Source organism: Sander vitreus, chromosome 11 (genome assembly GCF_031162955.1).
Source record: "Sander vitreus isolate 19-12246 chromosome 11, sanVit1, whole genome shotgun sequence".
NCBI lineage: Eukaryota > Metazoa > Chordata > Actinopteri > Perciformes > Percidae > Sander > Sander vitreus.
In genome coordinates, this window is record NC_135865.1 from 8,837,823 (window position 1) to 8,860,165 (window position 22,343).

A 22,343-nucleotide genomic window follows, 5' to 3' on the forward strand; every position below is an offset into this window, starting at 1 on the left:
TCCATGTAATCTAGCAGAACTGAAAGTTGCTAATTGTTTTCGATTCCTGCAGTAGCACTGATCAGCCTGTGTCTCTTCATGTCATGACCATAGACTGTATAAGGTCATGACACCATTTTCAACAAGACAAAACAGATGCTAAACTACACAGGATGTGTCAATGTCAGAGTGTTCACTTTCTCATTTAAGACATTTTTATTGTTGTTATTCTATTGGCCTTTTTGCCATGATTAGATCACAATTAGTGGAATTATACAAGAAAACAAGAGAAAAAGGGCATGCAACAAATGTCCCAGAATTAAACCGAGGATGTTGCATTTACGTGGTACACATCGTAAAACACTAATCCTTTCACAAACTTTTATCATGCCAGGGTTTTTGTCACACTTATAAAATACATGAAGTTCCTCTTTAAATGTATATGTGTTGCTTTTAAACTACCCAACATGCTTCAAAGCAGAGAAATAGATTATGACAACATAGTCCTGGATTAATCACATTGAAGACTATTAGAGAGAGCATGTGTTAAACTCATAGGGAATATCAATCAGTGTCTAACACTTATTCAAATGGAAATTAATCACACTGTGGTGCTGTTCCAACAGCCTCATACGTGTCTGGAATGTCAACATTATTTGCACCTAAATGTAATGTTTGTTGAGTTGTTCTATCCGGATCTATCCACAGTTTCAATGATAATATTGATAATTTACAAAGGGCGTTAAGACTATATATACTCCAATAGCACATTATAGTAAGTGAGAACTGTGTTCAGCCTGTTTTTATGGTCCATGCCAGAATAGGGCAGGGGGGGGGGAGCCCATAAAGCTTCACACAGTCCACTGGCTCTGAAAAACACAAGAATTAGAAACATATGATAAGGCCAGTGAGCATCAGAAGCCATGGTTTGAAAGTTACAACCTCATTACCCTCAGATAGAGGCTATATAACCTTAAACCCAGAAACAGAAGGTTAGGGGGGGATGAAATGTTCTGCTTTCTCGTGTGCACTGAAGCGTGCTTTTCAAGGTAAATATTCTTTCCCCAACATGAAATAGGACTTTTTTGTTTGCCAAGAGGTAAAGAGGCGGAAAAGTGAGGAGGATCTGAACTGGTTTCCATGTCAAACACTTCAATTCACCATAGAAACTCAGATCTTAACGCGGAAACTTTATTAAACTGTGATGGTGGATTGATAAGGGCCCAATTTCTATCGGCCCCTTTTTTTTTTATTGTGGGCACCAGGCGGGCTGACAGAGGTAAATTGCTCTTTTAATTAAAGCAATGCACTAGGGGAAATTGCTGTCTGAATATTGTCTCAGAGATGGGGGCCAGTGACAGTTGCCTGGAAACTTCAATCTGTCCACCCGCATTTATTCCAGATCACAGTTATGAGATAAAGTTTAATAAAAATCTTTTCCTCCGCCACCAACGAAATGAAATCCAACCCATTCTGAACAAGCGAACACAATGAGACAGGACTGCGGAGGAAACCTCATGTTCAACATGTATCTCTCAGGTTCGTCATTTTGTCGAATTGTAGAATTATAGAAAGAGGGGCTTATAATTCTTTAAATTGTGCCGGGTGTCGGTGTCACCGAGGCAGCGATGCTCCGTTACAGGGCACAGCATTGTTCAGCCGTTTCAATCTCAAAGCCCGTCTGCTCTTTTGTCGGAAATCGGAAATCCTTTTTCCTGGACGCGTTTCCTGGCTTCCCGGAGAGGAGACCGCGAAGACGACATGCTTCTTGCATCAGACTGCGACTGGACGAGGATACAATTAGGATTTTTAATCAATTTTACCTTTTGTAATATTTTTCAATTGTTTAACATTTCAATTTAGTTTGAACCGTATACGCACCGGCCTGGTCAACTTCAATTTTTCAGCATCGTTTTCAACAATGTTTAATTTCTGAAACAACACCTGATGAAATATACCCCTTCCCCCTGAAAACAGACTTTATATTTATTTCATTCGCCTGGTTTTCATTGTTATAACTTGGTCTTGCGTGTTAAAGGATATGCAATTCATTTCTGGAATATTATGGACATGAGTGAATTTGTTTCTTAACTCAGCAAAGCAAGATTAGACTAAAAAACTATCCTAAACTGCTTCCTCAAACATGTATCATTTATAGACGATATGAATAGATGACAGGATGTACAGACAGCTGGTGATGCTGACAATGTGTCTGTTTTGATTTCAGATCCGACAGAAAATCTGTCGAAGGAAAGCAAAGGGACATCTTGGGGTCCAATAAACACAGGAGTGCAAAAAGGTAAGAGAATAAAGTGCCTGGACACTGTAATACATATATCACTATGTAGGGCGAAGGTATTTCATATTAATTAGCTTATTATGAAAGTCTTAACACAATATTCGATGACGAAATAATATTACAAGAAATAATAAAAAAGCTGAGTGGTGGTCGTATTATTAAACATTGAAGAAAGGCCTCTGAGGCAAACTTTTTGGCAAGAGTATTATACAACTGACTTGCGAAAAATAAAAATAAAATTCGAAGGAATAATTTGATGAATCTATAAAGTTATCACGTATGAACAAAAGAAATCCCTAATTATTATAGCAGGATAAACGCTCATTTAATTTCAGCTGCATTATGTTTGTTGGTCACATATGATTTGTTTTCAATTAATCGAGTCATTCGTGTCACCCCATTACGGGCTTTGCACCCCAAAATTATTTTTGTCTCAAAATATATCTCATCCATCCCTATAGGCTCGAAAGTGAAACGTAAAAAAAGAAGAAATGAACTAAATCGAATAGCCTACATAATACATGATAGAATAAAAAATAAAAGGCCAGAATCCTTCTGCCGTTCGTCCACAGCTCATTAATACTGATTTCATTACAGTGACAGTGCTAATAGACTTAAACGGACATTAACAGCTCTCAAAGCAGATGCGAAGGACAAAACAGAGCAGTTTATTACGTTTAAAAATATATATAAATTACTATAAAAAATATCTGGCAAATATATATATTCTTTAAATGTAAATGACATGTTGACTAACCACTATGAGCACCTACAATATATTTAAACTGATGAATGAATAAATTCAAGAATTCCATGTTTAAAAATACACTTGGGTGATATAATTTACACCTATGGGCTATCCAAGGAAAAATGAATCGGCTCAAGATGTACAGTTTTAATTCAAAGCATATACATGTACATGAACGTGTCTGTAATTGCATATTTGTTTTACTTTTAGTCTGCAATTTGCCTTGAAAAAACAAGGTTGTGGCCAAATTTGCTGACAATATTATTAATATGGTTTGATACAAGTGATAAAAGGCCAAAGGGTTAAATCCCCCCCCCCAAAAAACGTTTTGCATTGCATTAATGCATATTTCCATGTGGTATCACAAAAAAAGTATTCTGGTTACGTTTAATTGATTTATGAATTGAGTTCAAGTTCTAATCTTTACCATCAACTGAACGGTCCCCGTGTCTCTGCAGGCAGCGGGCAGATCCAGCTGTGGCAGTTTCTGCTGGAGCTGCTCTCTGACAGCACCAACATGTCGTGCATCGCCTGGGAGGGCACCAACGGCGAGTTCAAGCTCATCGACCCGGACGAGGTGGCTCGGCGCTGGGGGGAGCGCAAAAGCAAACCCAACATGAACTACGACAAGCTGAGCCGGGCTCTGCGCTACTACTACGACAAAAACATCATGACCAAAGTCCACGGCAAGCGCTACGCCTACAAGTTTGATTTCCACGGCTTGGCGCAGGTGTGCCAGCCGTCCACCACGGAGCAGGCCATCTACAAGTTTCAGGGGAACTTCTCCCCGATTCCCTTCACCGGGCTTTCCAAACTGAACCTTGTGGCTCCCGGCGTGGGACCGTCGGGTTTCTCCTACTGGCCTGGTTCCCCTCCGGCGGCTCTGTATCACAGCCACAGCCTGCAGCCGCCGGGGCCCTTCGGCACCGTGTCTCCGTCCCACATCAGCTGCGTCAACAACATCAATAGCCTGACCAACATCAACAATCATTACAACTGACTCTTAATGCATCTTTGAGGCCAACTGGAGATATATAGTCACCGCAGGTAATACAGCAACGAACGAAGAGAGGTGACAAAGAGCACCGACAGCTCGGTTTTGGTAATTCCCAGGTGAATATATGCTATAATATTGATTTGGTTAGAAATTATGTTTTTAGATATTGACACGTAACGACTGTTTTAACAGCATAGGCTACATTTCATCGTGTGATTATGGAGCTGCGGTCATGCTGCTGAGACCACGGCTGTATGTAAGCAAGACGTCTAAAAACGAGTAGCCTACATAAACAAACATCATTTAGTCCTTTTAACCTTTAAACCAAGACATATTTCACGAGCGAATTATTTGGCCTAAATCCACCAATGGCCGCCTATAAAATTACGCACAGTGATTTGAACTTTTACGCGCGGTATTTCAATAATTGTATTAGTTAAATAATAAAGCAAATAGGCTACCCCAAATATGAAATGTCCTAATTTCAGCAACGATCTGTGACATTAAACCGGAAATCAACAATTTCCGTGTGGAGAGGGAGGTTTTCGAAATGAACAATGTATAGAACATTATTTAAAATACGGATTGTCAGTTTTGTACCTATCAGTTATTTTCTGTTCCTTTGCTGTCTCTCATCCTGCCTCCTTGAGTCCTGTGGTTGTTTTTACATACAGGTGGGTGTATTTGCACCAATTTGGGAGCAAATCACCAGTTATTTTTGGACTGTTGGCGCCATCTCGTGGTTATAGAATGGCCTAGTTGGACTAAATATCACCACTTGAAAACAGTCACCTGAAATATATTGTCACTTTAATCAGTGGTTGCTTAGAAATCCGATTACGCATAGCCATTTCTGTACAAGAAAATAAAACTTGCAATAAAAATAAAACCAGAGATACACGGTTGTCATTCGTGTAAAATAGACTCTGACGTGAACAGTTACTAAAACTGTGAATTCATGAACTACTCTGTAAATACTGTAGTGTAGAGAAAGGCTCGCTGCTTTTTAGTGATTTTGGATTGAATTACATTGTATTCATCCACACATCTTCTTGCTGTAAAACAGCTGTAACAATACAAAAAAAATACCCAATAAAGTAAATAAAAAACAGACTGTAATAAATAAATGTCTTTGTCAGTATGTGTTTGAATCATGTGTTGATTGCCCTTTCTTTCAGTCTAAACACCAGTGTGTGCCACATAACCATCCATGCTCACACTAATTGCTCACACTAATTGTGCTAATTCTTGCTGTCTCAAGTGTTTTCACAAAACGAGTATTTTCAAATGGGTTTGCATTCATACTCTTTGGAATTGTAATAAATAAACTAGTGATGATGATGATGATGATGATTAAAAATAGTTCCACGACAAGATTTGAAACCACAGAAATGTTCACTCACGGTGGACACAGTATTATGAAGTGTTGAAGTGTTGAAGCGAGCCGTTGATTTGCCAGCAGATTCAGCCCAAATGATTTGCCAACAATGCCGACAATCTACAAAACAACAAAACCTACACCATTATTTTTTAGGGTATTTTTAAGGTCAGCTGTAAATTTGTACCTGGCCTAACAGAGTTAAAGTGACTCGTTTTGTTTGCCAATGCATGCAGAAAAAAATATATAATAATGCGCCAATCATACATTCAACATTTAATACTTTTAATATAAAAGGTCAACTTACACAGATGCAATGCAGATGTGGCTTAGCTTTGATGAAAAGGATGCATATTGAGATATTTGCCTTTGCATTGCTGAAGAACGTAATAGATTACAAGTGGAGGTAGGTAATGTGTCAGGAACAAATCCCAATCAGCTATAATATGTTGTCTAAATAAAATTAAATGTAACAATTACCATTCATTGTAAGATACTAGTGTATTTTGAAATGCCAGCATCATTGATCACACTGCTTTAAACGTTTTCATCAATAAGATTGACTCATTAGACAACACATCTACAGTGCAACAATACAAATTCAAACAACTTCATGTTTGCTGTATTACATGCGGATTTCATAAGTAGTCGTTATTTGTTATAATGTTGGCCAAACAATACTTTGTATGGCGTTGTTCGCTGATGTTGCTGCCGATGACATACTGTAGCATCGAGTGGCGAAAAATTGTGACAGTAGATCTTGTCAGCCACGCGGGGGCGCCATAACTCTTCCAACACTGTTTACATAAGTGTTAACAGAGTTGGTCTAATACAGATCATAGAAGCATCTGCAAAAAGCAGATTAATGCCAAATATAATTTTATCAGTGCAATTCTACAGAGATTAAAGTATGTCTGGGCTATGAGAAGCCACCTAGGCCAGAATTGAATACTTGAATACCCGGGTCTCGGTCATGGTGTAACAATAAATGTAGATAAACATGAACACTGAATCAACCAAACAAAACTAAAACCCAGATAACATAAATGCACACCCAACATTAACAGAACATTATGAAACACACTTTAACTAGAACAGAAACCGTTCAAAACATATTTTTTATTTATTTCATAATTTCTTTTTTATTTGCCTTTGCATCGTTTCAGCGCAGAACAGTTCAAATGACCCCGCCCTTCCCACACAGAAACCTATTATATTGGCATTTAGTGCTTGAGTAAAAATCAGTCAGCAGTAATTTAGGTCTCAGTTAAACCCAATCTCATTCGGTCATACATTACATAATACATTTGTCAAACATCAGTTTTTTCAAACATACATTTTGTCAGGGATTCAGTGGGAGGACCTTCCTTCCGGAAGTATATTTACCTGTTAAGGCCCCGACACACCAACCCGATAATCGGCCGTCGGACAGTCTGGCGAGGTCAGTGACTCGATTCTGTTTGGTGTGTTCCGTGCCGTCGTCCGTCCGAGGAGCTGTCGTCCTTCATTTTGGCCGGCCTGACATGTTGCGTCGGAGGGCGGGCAGTCGGACTCCATGACCAATCTGATTGGTGGAGTGCTAACCCGGAAATGACGAGTGGGATTAGTGTGACTAACGCCTCTCAAAATCTGACAAAAATCTTTTAAACTGACCTTTGTCGATCTGAAATGAAGACTGCAACTGTATGGCCTATTTCTCGCTTAAAATGTTTTCAGAAACACGTTTCGGTAAACTATTTTTAGTAAAATATGAGATCGTATTCTGAACAAGCTGCCATGACAGTCTGGCTTTGAATTTCCGGAGAAACCACACCCACGTGACACGTTCGTCCAATCAGCTGCCGTCGGCAGTCGACATCGCTTCGGTGTGTTCCAAAGCACTTTTTTTGGCCAACTCAAGGAGGTGGTCAGTCCGACTGCCTTTTCTGCCAAAGGTCAGCCATCCGGTTGGTGTGTCACTGGCTTTATAAATCCTGCTTTCAAGGTTTCTTCTTATGATATCCCTAGGAATGAGAATGGGTTAGACAGTTTTGACGTAGCAACAGAAACAGGAATTTTCTGTGTGTTTGTGAATGAAAGAGGAAAGGAAAAGAGAGTGGGTCCTTCATTCACAACAGCTTTTGTGTATGTGTCCTGCACACCAATGGGAAAGACTTGGGGTCGCTATTGACAACTGAACCTCTCTCTCTCTCTCTCTCTCTCTCTCTCTCTTTCTGTTTATTTCTTACTGTGTATGTGTGTGTGTGTGAGAGAGAGAGAAAGAGAGAGAGAGAGAGAGAGAGAGAGAGAGAGAGAGAGAGAGAGAGAGTGTGAAAAACCGGTGTGTATCCCGGATATGTTGCTCACCCCAGGTAAACTTCTTATATTGTGCTTCTTAGGATAACAGTGGGAACTCCCCTGGGATTAAGCCTGGCAAACTTGATTCCTTTTAAAGATTCGGGTTATTCTGATTCACTCACTAAACTGATCCGGGTTGTGCGAGTCACTTGAGTCACTTGAGTCAGTATTGATCTATAGGCGAGCTTGCAATGTTTCGGACTGTCTGCTTGACCTATTTGCATTTCAACATACTACATTTATACACCAAACCTACAGTAGGCTTAGCTAGGCTACGTATTTCAGAAGTGAAAGAATGGCTTTTGTTTTTGATTTGCTTTACCCTGAGCTCGAGGAGAGACCTCACTTGCTCGTCTGAATCAGATCCACTCATGACAACGTAGCCGGCTGAGTCGCGGGATTGACTGACTCCCGCGAGAACTCACGAGTCATCGACAACTCATGAGTTGTCTGCGAGGCAAGCTTGCAATGTTTCCGGCTCTGAGTCTGCGGGTCGGGAAGTTCCTATAACCTGTCTCGGACTGTCTCTCTGCTGACTCAGTCACTTGAGTTGACTGATCCGACTTAATGATACTAGAGACTCGCGACTCGTGAGTTAATTTAAAGAGTCAGGTTAAAGATCCGAGTGAATCACGACTCAAACATGTTTACCAGGGATTGAGTCACTTCCACAACAATGTAATTGTCACTGTCTTGTCTTCCAACTGCCCTGCCACTAATCTGCTGTGCCTATTGTTGCTGCTAAGCACTCATCCTCTCTCTTCTTGCGTCACAAACTAGGTGGGTGTTTACGCTGCAAGCCACAGGATTAACAGTGTGACTGTAGAGAACTGAGGAGCGGCAAGAAAACACAAGGAGGAGTAGAGGGAAAGAAGAGAACACAAATGCTGCTAAGATATTAAAGCTGCAAGCAGCGATGGACGGGCCCTCGCGCCTCTACGCGCGTCGGGGTTACTGGCGGTCGCCGCTCCTTGCGACCGTGCTTTTGCACGGCACTCAGACACTGCAAATCGTTACCAACGAAAAGGTAACTCTTTGCTGAGTTCAATGATACCTCACACAAGACTCTACGTCATACAGTTCATTAGCTGTGACAGGGGGCGTGGCCAAAGTATAGGAGTTGGGGCAAACCTTTACCAATAAAAAAATAAGTCTCTGCTGAGTTCAATGATACCTCACACAAGGGTCTACCTTAAACGGTTAAAATGTTATGAAAGGGGGCGTGACTTAAGCATAGTGGGACGGGCCAAACCATCACCAATGAATAAGGAATTCTCTGCTGAGTTCAGTGACACCTCACACAAGACTGTACCTTAAACGGTTCAAATGTTATGTAAGGGGGCGTGGCTTGAGTAAGTGGGTGTGGTTAAAGTATAGGGGGCGGCTCAGTATCACATGTAGACCACACATTATAAGTTTCATGTAAATCTGATGATGTTTGTCATATAAGGCGCATTTCCTGTTGCCAGCGGGGGGCGCTATGACCAAAAGTCAATTTTGGCCTGTAGATGTCCTCAGGCCTGGACCCTTGTCAATTGTGAGAAATTTCGGGCAGATACAACAACGTACACTCAAATTACAACAACTTCTTTGTTTATCGCCAAACACTCAAAATGGCCACAAGTTTTTCTTTTAATAACTATTCATCTTTAAGGTGTTGAGATGGTACAGAACAAATTTGAAGTCCATCGGATGAAATCTCTAGGAGGAGTTCGTTAAAGGGATATTTCACCGTTGGAAAGCTGAATATATCTTTAAATTGGGTCACTTATGTAGTAGAAATGTGAAAAATATTTAGAAATAAATTGGTGGCTTTTAGGCTGAGAAAAGCCAGAAAATGTGTATGTCTCATGTGGATGAAAGACACCAAATCCCAGAATGCACTTGCTTCACTGCTTTAGCGTCTACTCCCAAGCCACGCCTACCGTTTACAGACAGACAGTGAGACAGTCAACTCAACTTTAGTGTGTTTTATTGATCATTTCAACCATATACACGAAACAACGTTTCACCGTGGCTCAATTGGTTACACAATTAAAATATATAAAAACGACATACGAAACAGGCTACATTTAATACACTCACATGATATGCTCCGTAAAGTTCAGCTAACACATAGCTTCTAGCATTAGCGCTTGGTGGGCTTGGTGGTGAAACGCACAAAATGGCCGCCCCGCCACGGCCATGCCCTATGACGAAAAGTTTTTCTTTTAATAACTTTTCATCTTTAACGTCTTAAGATGGCACAGACCGAATTTGAAGTTGATCGGATGAAATCTCTAGGAGGAGTTCGTTAAAGTATGACGTGGAAATGGCCAAAATCACACTAATTTCGAACTTTCAATTCAAAATGGCGGACTGGCGTTTTTTTACATTCTTGGCAGCCACTGGTTTCAGTTCATGGGGTAAAAATCAACTTAAAGACATTTTTAAAGATTCTGTCAGACAGTGTGGAAGAAAAACCTACATAAAATAAAGGGGCAATGGTACTGCAAGCCACTTTAAAAAATAAATAAAAAATCACTCTGACATTATATCCTGACAGCTATACATGATTCACATATTCGGGGGGGGGGGTCGGGGGGTTGTGGTGCATTACTAGGACGCAGGGTAAGGCAGTCAAGGGCTTTGTGTGGCTGTGTGAAGTGTTGCAGTCAGTGATTCATTCTTCCAGCTGGAGAGAGTGGTAATGAACGCACGGCTAAATTAGAACAGCACACCTACACGGTGCTGAAATAGACTTGTGGATGCAGATGGAAAGAGAAGGTGATAGACTCAAAGAGGTAGGGAACACAGAGACAAGAGAAGTAAAGTAAAAAAAAAAGAGACACACACTTGTCTGGATACACACCCACATTCTGTGAGCTAAAAACAACCAGATTAAAATCAATCTCCTCTCTGTATTTATTCATCCTCCACACTTATGATATATGGAAAATTGTCAACAAACTACTTATACCAAAGCAAAAAGTCAGTAGAAACGTAGTTTCCCTATCAAGACATTGTGACTTCACCATTACTAGCAATGTAGTGTGTTATTTTGAGGGGTTTTAGACGTTGTTTAACACTGGATTAATGATTAAAGAGTTTATCTTCTTTGGTGTCTTTAATCCTTGAACAACTAAAGTCACCAAGTGAAATATATGACCCAACCTACTACTACTAACCTACTACAACTACATAACATAGCACTAAGCAACATACAACACAATCAGTGTTACAAGACTGTATATCAAGCTGTTTAAGTGTTAAACCATTATTAAAAACCCTTCAGGCTACATACAATTAAAGCAATAGTTTGGTGCAAAAGTATTTAAAAGTGTCTCAAATGTCACAAATATGAAAGCTGGACAACAGATAACGGTTTCCTTGTAAAATGTTGTTTTTTTCTACAATTTGGTACTGGTCTAAAATTGTAGCACCGTTATACCTTAGATTTTGGCTGTTACGTGAAACTAAATGGATGACTAATCATGCAGATTCATGTAGTGTGAAGTGATTCACTGGCAAATTAAAAAGAGAAAAATAACAATTGACACCGTGTAGGTGTGTTGTGAAGAAAGGATTCAGTGTACTGTAATGGATGGGTTTCACAATGTATAACAACTTAAATATAGATATAAAAAGTGTGTAAAACAGTACATAGCTATAATATATACAGCATGACAGATGATTCAGGCCACTCTTCAATGAACTGAACTATAAAGTGAATTAAGATTCTTTGACTGAGTTGTTCCCACTGAGCGTGCCTTCACCATGCTATGTCAAAGTGAAGGGCAGCTGCCCCTCACTGCAACTCGACGCTGGAGTAATCTAGTTAAAGAGATTAGCAGCAGGGTTGTTATGTAACAAGAGGACAGCAAAATAGATATAATCCCTATACGGTGCTCCCTCAGTCGGTCTAGATTCCTTTTTTTTCCACTCGGGTGAATCTGGCAAATATTAGGCCCGAGAATCCCTTTCCAAGACACATTGAATTAACCTTGGGATTGTACTGGTAACAATCTTAATGAAGTTATAAAACAATATTTTTAGTAGTGCTGTCAAATGATTAAAATATTTATTTGCGATTAATAGCATTAATGTCATAGTTAACTTACAATTAATTGCAATTAATCACACATTGTTATCTATTCTAAATGTCCCTAGGTTTTTGTCCAATTATTTTTTCTCATTTTAATGCTCTTATCAACATGGAAAAGTGGATCAGCTTGCTTTGTGCTTTTGTCGCCTGGCTTTGACGAGGGGGCGGAGAATTGGCATCAGCTGTGTGGTTGGCCATCAAGTAGTATTTCAGACTGGACGTGCTGCGATGATAGCTCAGTTCACAACGACAAACAGATCACTTTGGTCTTGTCAATGGAACCATTTGGCAACTTTTTAAAAGTAAACTTTCCATTCAGAATCTTATTGGCATCCATTTCGGCGTCTTGCGCTCGCCATCCACTCAAAACGTAACGTTAGCCTACTACTCTTTGGCCGGCTTGTTGTTTTGTTTCTGGTCTAGCTAGATCCGGTGTGGTGTTTTTCTAACGTTACTAGTTGTTGCAACAGCATGTGAAAAAAAACTACAAAGTTTGCTATGTCAAAAAGAACGTTAATCTCGTTAATGTACGCCGTTAATAACGTGTTTAACTGACAGCACTACTTTTTTGACTTTTCTCTTATCTTTGCTTTTTGTGCATTGTAAATTTGACTACTTTGAGTGTCCAACAGTTTAATGACTGCCATCAATCCCAACACATAGAGTCTATCGTGGCCTGAACTGTGGCATTTACAAGCCTGCAGACGTGTTTGACTAGTTCAACATTGGCCTAAAACACATTAAGACAGGAGACCTTTTAGGTAACTTCACTGTATTATGTAATAGAAAATAAAATACTGAATGCAAATGCAGTTCTTCAATTTGACTGCAGCCCACACACACTAAATGATAAATAATGTGACGATGATTTATATGCATAAATAGAAGTGAAAGTCTGACATCAGTAATTCAGAGGATGAACTGTACTGTTTATCTTCTCTTTCATTACTGATTATACGATGAAGAGGACAAATCCAGCAGCGTGGGAAACACAACAACACCAAGACAGAGGTAATTTAGAAAAGACAGAGACATGCCTGCACCGACTGCCACTCACAAAAACTGTGCATGTCTTCTATTCATAACCACATTGTGTATGTGATGTGCTGTGGTTCAGCCCACGCTCAGCCCCACACAGCTCACTTTGTCGAGCTCTCATTCACTTACCTACCTGTTACTATAGAGACACAGTGGAGAAGAATGCAGAAGGCAGGCTGGCAGACAGATATGCAGGAGACCTGAGTTGAATCTTAATAATAAAGAGAAGGCTCACAACACTGTGCTGGGATGCTGTTACATAACGCTGCTGCAGGATTCTGCCATGAAGTCAATCTGTAAAGACTCATGCAAAAGAGAAAAGGAAACTATTGCAAGAAAGCTATTTTGTCCATTGTGGCTTGCTGTTTTCCACTCATTTCATGTACCAATGTAAAACCAATAACAACAACTTGCAGATCTTTGTTAAGAAGAACAACATCAAAACCTAATGTGGCTGACATTTCACCTCTGCAATGGCCATTTGAAATAGAGTTTTAATACAATGCGGCTTTAATCCTATTATCTATTATCACCAGACTGACATCAGATGGCAGTAAGTAAGTTTTGTTCCACACACTCTACCTCTACCTATAACTCTCAAACTATTTTGCTCCTGCTCCCTTTCTGTCATGAATTTGTTTTGTCTTTTGCTGTCTGCCTTTTTTCATTTTTTCAGATTCAGATTCTGTATGTCCCTATTAGCCAGACACACACACACACACACACACACACACACACACACACACACACACACACACACACACACACACACACACACACACACACAGAGCGAGAGAGAGAGAGAGAGAGAGAGAGAGAGAGAGAGAGAGAGAGAGAGAGAGAGAGAGTCACAGACAGGTCTGAGACTGCAGCAGATTCTAACCAATCACATGAAGGAAACCTCCAGCCCATGTGGCTTATTCATAAAAACAGGAGGAAGCCATAATCAATTCAGCTGCAATTGCTCATGAAGCATATCATATCATCAATGTATCCATGCTGTAAACTAAGGAAGCTTCTAAAACTTCATAATGTGTTACATGTTAATGTAAAATATGATTCAATTAAAGTACATGTACATTTTGCATATCTCTGAATATCATTATTAAATAGAAAATGCATTTCCTGCAAAAAAAAAATGCATGTTAATGCTGAATTTCAAAACATTGCTGGCAATGCAGAAATGCTAAATTAATTGCTTGGAAAATCTTGATGCCACACTGCAGAAGTCAGGACTCAAACCCCCATCCCTACAGTTCCCACATGGTATGTTCACATGTGCCATGCGCTGTTACCGCGCTGCCACCAAGCACCCTGGTAACGCTGGAATCCACTGCAACACTAAAATAGTTAAGGCTGTACTTGTTTAACTAAATCTCTGCCCCCAAAAACCTTGGTTAGGGTGATGAGATGTTATGGGTTGTGCTGGACCACATCAGACCAGCTCTTTAGGAGTCTCATGAAACCTAAGTCTGCTGGACATGGTTTCTCATGGCTGCGGGCTAACATGTTAAAGCAAAACATGGATTATGGTTGAGAAAGCTCTTTGGGTAATGTAGTCACTTGTTATAAAACCAGTTTAAAATTCCAAAATTGAAGAGGAAAACTTCTCTGTAGACCCTTGGCTCAGACAGCAAGGATTCCTCTTTATTATCCCATCACACTAAGTTACGCCAATTTAAAAAAACAGCTGATATAGTAAAAGTTAATTCAACTGAGGTTCTAGATCAAAAGTAACACCTAAATCTCAGGTGTCATCTGAATGCTAAAATGTGTCTATGTTAGTATGTGTGTATGAATATAAAAACTGGAAAACTCACATTGTTACAAAATGTGGGACATTTTAACATGTAGTAGTATTAAAAGTAGCTGTAGTATTAGTAGAAGTGGTAGCCGTAGACGGATATTAAACTGGCAACCATCAGTTCCCCAAGGTACTCGCTGACTTATCTTGTAAAAATGTGTTGATAAAAGCTCTATATTTTAAAATGTATAAATGCTGTACAAAAGAATTAACACAATAATGTGCAAGACCAGTTAGTAGATTCCTCCTACCATATTTCTGTTTTAAAACTCACTTTTCTACTGTTTGGTTTCTCTGTTCCCATTTCAGTATGTGGCCCCATTTAGAATACCCAGGACACACAGACAGGTTACCAAAAATATCCTTTATATGTGTCAGCTTACTTCACTGTGCTCCGTGTGCAAAACAAGTAAATCAACTGCAACATATTCTGGGATGAAATGCAAATCTGCCATTTGCTTTTAGACCCATAACCCTGTCAGGATATAAAACCTCCAGAAAATTTAATCTTTGTGTCAGTATCTGTAAATACAAGCTTTTCAATGTAAGAATATCTCTATCTTTTGAGTTTTTGTTTCATGGCAACCAATGATGTCTCATCCCAGTAAGCTTAAACGTCGACTTTTTTGTATTGCATAACCGTGTCTCAAGGGTTCCCTATTTATGGACGGATTAGTGGCGTGGATCAGAGGCCACACACACACACACACACACACACACACACATATATATATATGTGCACCCACAGGCATTAAGACAAAGTGTTAAATCAACAAAACAATGTGAGACAAGAGATCCTACAGAAGTTTGGATTTATTTCACGATGTTTACCATAAACAATTACTGTACTGACCTTTTAATAACATGTATAGAGAGTGAATGCAACTGTGGTGCAACCACAGACAACACACACATCTAAACATCACTTTCCATAGCTGACATATAGAAAAAACCGTAGAGTGAGTCTTGGTGACATTAACTGCAAAATGTAATGGCAAACACTCCAGTCCGTGGTAGGAAACACTGGTACACAACCATGTTATACCACTGTGCAAAACATCAAGGTTTGTTCACAGCTGTGCAAAATAGCAGCATTATATTCTACATTCCAAGCAATGGTTTCACAACACAACATCACAATGATTACTTCGAAGCATAATACTGAATAACTGTCAAGGTTGCCCTATAAGCATGGTTTCAGAGTTGCAGTCAAATCACGTTTAGCTTATACAAACTGCAATGATGTGTGGAAATGACAGTCACTGAACAATGACACCTTCACATTCAATATTTACATTATGAGGAAACATCCTTCCTGAATCGACTGCACTGAAAGTAAATTAAACCCAGAAAAATGAGGATCACAACACATTTATAGAGCAGGGCAAAAAATACTGTTTGACCTTTACGCTCTATTGTTTTTTTTGTTATGCTTGAACTACAGCATATACAGCCAACTTCAAAAACAAAAGAGCAAATCTAAAATATGGGATATGTACATGTAAACCACATAGTTTTAGGCCAAGAGTATTTGGTAGTTGGCACATATGAGATTTTTAAAAAATCTCTTGAAAAACTCTACATTCCATTCAGTCTCTAGTTATGCTGACCTCCGCAATGTATTGGAAAACAATACACAATAGGGGCCTTGGGTTGAATAATCAAATAATATTACTGTATGGCCATCTATTGGGACATTTAGTGCAGTTTATCACATTCCAGGTGGACGATACTCCCTTCAATAATGTCTTCCCCCTATCCTCATATTCAGCTGGAACCAACGGCCCACTTACAGGTTGGTAGGCAAAAAAAAGTTATTTTAATTCAAAGTTTATTTGAAGAAAAAAAAAGTGTGGTTTTTCACACAACAGGAGCTGGAAACAGATACATGTTATGAAGCCATACACAGCATGATGCTTTTCAGCAGAAGATGGAGACTTGCTTTTCTACCTCTTTTATAGAGGGATATCTACATAAGTAGGCCTAATATGTTTTGTCCCCTTAAAGGAACATACTTCTGATATCTGCTGCATGTTGAACAGCTTACCTATCAGCTGGTTGAGAATCTAAAAAAGCAATATGCACTTACAAGGTTTAGGCTTAATGTGCCGAACGTGTATTGGTCTGACTCTGGTCCTCTTAAGCCAGCTCGGCTCTGTTTTGACGATGTGACTCAAATAGCGGAGGAGAAATGGCTGCACAGGTCAGCACCTCGGACAGCTCCGCCTCTCGACTTCTCACAAGCACAGAGATATTTTCTGATCCCGCCTCGAACCTGCACCTCACTGCGACATCCAATTACTTTAGACTCAGAAAGTAGACTAATCATGAATGAAACGGGGATTTTGGGTGTCAATTTGTACTACGAAGTCAATCTAGGACAATATAGGACAATATTACCATTGGCATGCATTTATGAAATCTCCTACACTGTATCCTAAACACACCGAAGCTGTAACATCATTGGAGGGATATTCAGCCCCAACGTTGGTCTTTACATTCAAAACCAACGTTGTGTGGTTTTGCAAAACATTCATCTTTAAAAAAAACACCAGTGTGTTTTCCTTGTCAGCGGTCCAGGTTTGCCTCGCACATGTCTCGTTGGTTTTTGAGGTCCTGGAAGACCTCGGTGAAAAACTGCGGGTCTGCATTCAGCTGCAGCATTTTGGCACTTAGCCTGTTGATGATCCGGAGCGACGTCTCCCAGAAAACGTCCTTGTTCGAGTCGATCATGAACGGCTTGAGCGGGTAGGAGATCTCGTTGCCCATGTAGGAGTATGCGAGGTAGAGGCAAGTCTGAAAGGTGCCCTGCAGCTCGGCCTGGCTGTCGATGCTGTCCGCTATCGTGTCTTCGCACAGCAGGTACACGAACACCACGTTAGCTGGCGTGATGAAGCCTAGGTCCTGCCAGCCCTGGAGCAAAAGAGTCCGATCTATGTTTCGAAACCAGAGGACCACCTCTCCGCTGTTCAGCTCTTTCAGTTTAAAACACCTGCGGCACATGAAGTCCCCTAAACAGCGAAGCAGCTCCCCGGTTGAAGCCTGTATAACTATCCGCCTCGGTGACGCCAGAGACAGGCTGCTGGGTTGCTTCTGGACCGCGGAAGGCTTCTCGTTTTGGACGACAGCATCGTTGTTCAGCGTGGGGACTGTGGGCACCGGGACCGGGATCGGCGCTTTGGGTTTCTTCTCTTCGGTTTGGTGAGTCTTCCTGGTGTTTTCGCTGTTAAGATGACCCACTCGGCCGGACGGGAGCTCGCAGGCGGGTATCGGGTTCGGGGTCACTTTCTTGGCACTCTTTTTTGCCGGATTTGACACCAGCTTCTTCCAGGAGATGGAGACGAACATTGAAGGCCGCTTGAGACTCTTGTCGTTTTTGTGTGCCTCTCCTGCGAGCTCAGCGTCCATAATAGATGACTTCTTCGTCGCCGAAGCTATAGACAGGACGGTACCCATGTCTGCGATCAGGAGAGAGCAGCGGGGGTATGGATGCTGCTACAACTTCAACGCAGTCTTCTGCAGGGTGAGAGGCGGTGAAGAACAGTCACGACAACGATTGAAACTCCATTTACACGTTTAGTTGCTCCGCGTGTGATGGCTCCTGGGCGGCAGAAGACGAAGATGGAGCTGCTTTATGTTAAGAGTGAACTTGTATTCCAACAGATGCTCTGTCAGGAGCAGGGACACGCTGCGACACAATCCTATGGCTGCAGCATAAACGGAGATTAGTCACCCTGCGTTAAGTCATGGATTTAAACGACCCAGCAAGTGCAACTCCTGACTGACAACTGAGCCAGCCAATGAGAAAGCCAATCAATGATCCAATCACAAGAGTTGTTGTTTTTAGGTCTAGGTTTTCTATTGATAGCCTATATAGGCTACAGGTAAAACCCACGATAAAGGGCCCTGTGCTTTTCTTCTCCACTAGGCCAGTTTTGAAAATCAGTGCTATCTATAACTTTGTTTTCTTTAATCTTATCAGCAGTCAGCCAAGTAGGTCCTTACACTGACTAGCAACGATGAAAGATGTGGTGTATAGCCCTATTCACTAACATTTGCAGTACATCACATTATCATCCCTAAGTTTAAATGAATGAATGGTTCATGTCGGTTATCTATCTGTGTAGTGGGGTAGCCACATGGGTCAGTCTGCTTGAAATGTTAATCAGTCACAGTTTTGTTCGAGGTCAACCTGCTGACATTTCCATATTTCACATCAAATCAAGCATAAGCATCATAAGCAGATAACTGCAGAGAGTGAGAATATTTGGAACAGTATTGAGGTGCAATGCCATCTTTTCCCTCCTAGTATAACTCTAAAACATGGCAGCCCTTAATCAAACTAAAATGATCGACCACTGGTTTTGTTTACATAGTGATTTGTCCATAACAAGCATTGCACAAACAACTAAATATTCTTAACCTCACCATAAAATCACCCGGTAAACAAATCGAGAAATCAAACGAGGGTTACTAAACTGCATTTTATTTTAAAACTGGTTTTACCATTTGAAACCACAAAAACACTCTCACTATTCAAAATATCCCCTTTGGCTACGGGGACTTGTTGTGGCTAGGGCTTGCCTTGCAAAGCTTTTATTTTTATGACTGAAATAACATCAACACATTTTGGTATACCATGGAACTGCTACTGACATGCTACAGTAGGGATTTCACAGGTCAGATTTAATCCTACACTGAGCCACTGTAAAATCACAAGCATGTCTCAGGACACTCCACAGGTGATCCAATTACCCTCAGCAGAACTGGCACCCCTCCACTAAGTTTCACGCCTGCTGCCTGATCTTTCCATTCAGCTTGAAGTTGAAATACAAATGGCACTGAAGATATTGGGCTTTGCCATTCAGATGGACTATGTGATTAATACCTGTCAATACCCCTATTTGGGTGTCCTTCTTCTTCATTCTCCCATATTGCAATTTATTGAAATGCCAAATATTATTTCTATGTAAATATTTATTGTGTAGTTGCTTCATATATTGAGATATTCAATGGCTGTAATGGTCTATGTATTTAATAAATTCCACCCTGAGTGTTTTTACAGGATGCATTTCTTTAGGTATATAGAAAGACATAAGAGAGATATCCAATAACTTTTTATCGCATTTTTTTTCTTTCTTTCTTTTTTTCCAAGCCATTAGTATTTATGCAGTTTCACTAAATTCCTGGCATCCTCCACTTGTATTTGATCTCTTATCAGATTGGATGGTGAAGAACTGAAATGCCTGAGGGGTGCAGTGCAGTCAACCAGTGTCAATGTATTGAGTTCAGCAGCTAACATAGGCAATATGAAATAAAATCCTGGTGCAATTAATCTACAAAGTATTAGTACAAGGTAAGAGAGGATCCAGTTAACTGTCCAAAGCTTGTATTTATAAAATTACATTTCATCATACAAATATGCTTATATTATAAGGTACATGGGTACATAGGTTAAGTTGCAAAAAGAACAAAATATAGGTGGCACAATAGTCCTTTACTGGTTTAGTGTACAGGCAGGAAATGAATGTCACATCTGTTGGGATTTTGTACCTCCGATTTACAAGTAACACAAGATAGAAACATCAAATAATTTGCAAATTCCTCCACTTTCCCTCCACCCATCATTGTCTTCATCATCAGAGGTCATCATCATCAGCATGTTCTAATTATCATCAACTCCATCTTATATCACAATGATGATCAAACTCATCACAGGCCTGACAGTCACCATCAGTTAGCTGTCTGATAGTAGGAAGGTAATTTAAACCAAACTTTGTGAATTTAGATGAAAGACACTAATGTCCGCAAAATGTAAAGTGCTACCCATTTCACACACACACACACACACACATACGTTTGATCATGCCAACGTTTGATCCAACACAACATAAATCAGACGGTGATCAAAAGAAAGTCTTTCATCACAAATCAAACAAAACGCAACAGGATGTTACTGAGGAATAATCTCAATGGATGTATTAGACATGAAACATCAAGCTTTTCTGGCGTCTACGTCTAATCATAAGGTTAAGGTTAAGGATGGGGGGGGGCGGGGGGGGGGGATTACTTGGTGGAGTCATGGGAAGATGAATGGTTTGCTTTCTGTGTGGGAGAGTTTTTTTGCTTTCTCAACAAAAAGTTTATTTGTGTTTCTGTACACTTTTACACATTTCATTATATATTATGTTTTGAATACAAAATTAATGCATGTCATGTACAAAGCATGTCAGTTTGAAGCGGCATTACATTTTTTAGCATTTCATGCAAATAAGCGAAGACTGTATTTTACTCAAATTAACTGTTATTATCCCCCTGATATGATGTCAAAACTTTAATTGATGATTGCCAATGCAGCCAATACCACCCTTAAATCACTGAGATGACAATTTGCCTGGGACTAATATTATTACGTGACCTCTGTGTTTGGCGAAATACGGTAAATAATATGTGTTGGAATTTGTACTTGACAAATTACAGACATGGCAGATTTGCACACAGGATTAAGATCACAGACAACCTCTGTAATTATTACAAATGACTAGAGGTCCCCAGGTAATACTAGCTCCGTGCGAATAGGGCTTAAGTCCAATATTCACTCTCCTTTTAGCTCTGTTTTTGGTCTCCACCAACTCCTGAAATAAATGTCTGGCTGTTTAGCTTCTAAATGTTCCACTATGTTCACCTGTTTGGTGCTGTACAGGTATGGTGCTATACAATGGGCTTATCAGTGCAATTTGTTGTCTGCTGTGTCTGAAATAAGTATGTTGAGAGCAGAGTTTTCTGGCCCAAAAACAATAACAAAGATCCAAAATAGGATTGAGGGGATATGCAGAGTTTGCAGTGCAGCTTTAAAACATTAAAACATGTAAGTATAATCTTTTCTATAATTTAATATTCATGAAAGTGGCCATGTAATTTGGTCATGTAAGACAAATGCAAAATACATAAACAATGTATGTATGAATACAACTTTTTCTCATCTAATTGTGCAATACTACATCAATGAGGTTATTTTTTAGGAAGTTCAGTTACATAAAATATTTGGACCACTTTCTTTTTACATATTTGCTCAAATTAGAGAGATGGAACAGACAGAAATGGTAGGTGAGAGTTAAGTGGCTCATACAGTGATAGAATAGAGAACGACAAGCATTTGGGAAGACCTAAAAAGTAGGTTGGAGGCAAGAGTGGAATTATAGACAGACATGCGGACAGGTACAGTTAATACCTTACTAATCCTGTACAAGGAATTTGTGATGTGGTAGCAGCCATGCCACATCAGCCATATAAAAAAAATATAATAAAGTAACATATATATTAAATAATCAACTTATACAATACATAAATGCAAGATGTCTACATATCCTTACATAACACTGTCTCCACTAATTGTTTTTTGTGTTCCAGATGTTAACTCAGATTATTCATGTGATCATAATGGGACCATTTGACACACAGAACACCCAGTGCTGTCAACACATCTGAATACTATGAATTTAATCATTTATGTACTACATGAATCTCATCCCGATGTTTAATACATAAATGCAAGATGTCTACATAACCTTACATAACACTGTCTCCACTAGTTGTTTTTGTGTTCCAGATGTTAACTCAGATTATTCATGTGATCATAATGGGACCATTTGACACACAGAACACCCAGTGCTGCCAAC

The 22,343-nt window shown here is 39.9% G+C and overlaps 2 protein-coding genes and 1 long non-coding RNA gene across 4 annotated transcripts; 1 reads left to right on the top strand and 2 right to left on the bottom strand.

The window, feature by feature from the left end:
• Positions 1 to 762: 762 nt before the first annotated feature.
• LOC144525060 (uncharacterized) lies at positions 763 to 4,661 on the bottom strand. The gene is made up of 3 exons (XR_013502660.1): positions 4,624 to 4,661; positions 3,454 to 3,614; positions 763 to 848 (listed from the first exon to the last, which is right to left on the bottom strand). It is a non-coding gene; the product is annotated as an uncharacterized LOC144525060 (long non-coding RNA).
• fev (FEV transcription factor, ETS family member) lies at positions 846 to 5,174 on the top strand. 2 transcript variants are annotated; one of them, XM_078261542.1, is made up of 3 exons: positions 846 to 1,518; positions 2,207 to 2,278; positions 3,485 to 5,174. In XM_078261542.1, the coding sequence occupies exons 1-3, from the start codon at positions 1,470 to 1,472 to the stop codon at positions 4,024 to 4,026; spliced, it is 663 nt and encodes a 220-aa protein (XP_078117668.1). In that variant the 5' UTR covers positions 846 to 1,469; the 3' UTR covers positions 4,027 to 5,174. The 2 variants fall into 2 exon arrangements, with proteins under 2 accessions (XP_078117668.1, XP_078117666.1); XM_078261540.1 differs by lacking the exon at positions 846 to 1,518 and adding an exon at positions 1,543 to 1,807.
• Positions 5,175 to 17,232: 12,058 nt separating this feature from the next.
• Positions 17,233 to 18,279, bottom strand: LOC144525787 (cyclin-dependent kinase 5 activator 1-like). Its single transcript, XM_078262852.1, has one exon. It carries the CDS (start codon positions 18,118 to 18,120, stop codon positions 17,233 to 17,235), a length of 888 nt encoding a protein of 295 aa, XP_078118978.1. The 5' UTR covers positions 18,121 to 18,279.
• Between the last annotated feature and the right edge of the window lie 4,064 nt (positions 18,280 to 22,343).

Excerpts from the sequence above, each read along its gene's own strand:
- fev (XM_078261540.1), top strand. The coding sequence starts at position 1,741 with ATGCTTCTTGCATCAGACTGCGACTGGACGAGGATACAATTAGGATTT. Across the intron at positions 1,808-2,206 it reads TTTAATCAATTTTACCTTTT|ATCCGACAGAAAATCTGTCG; the intron begins GTAATATTTTTC and ends TTTTGATTTCAG. Across the intron at positions 2,279-3,484 it reads AAACACAGGAGTGCAAAAAG|GCAGCGGGCAGATCCAGCTG; the intron begins GTAAGAGAATAA and ends GTGTCTCTGCAG.
- LOC144525787 (XM_078262852.1), bottom strand. The coding sequence starts at position 18,120 with ATGGGTACCGTCCTGTCTATAGCTTCGGCGACGAAGAAGTCATCTATT.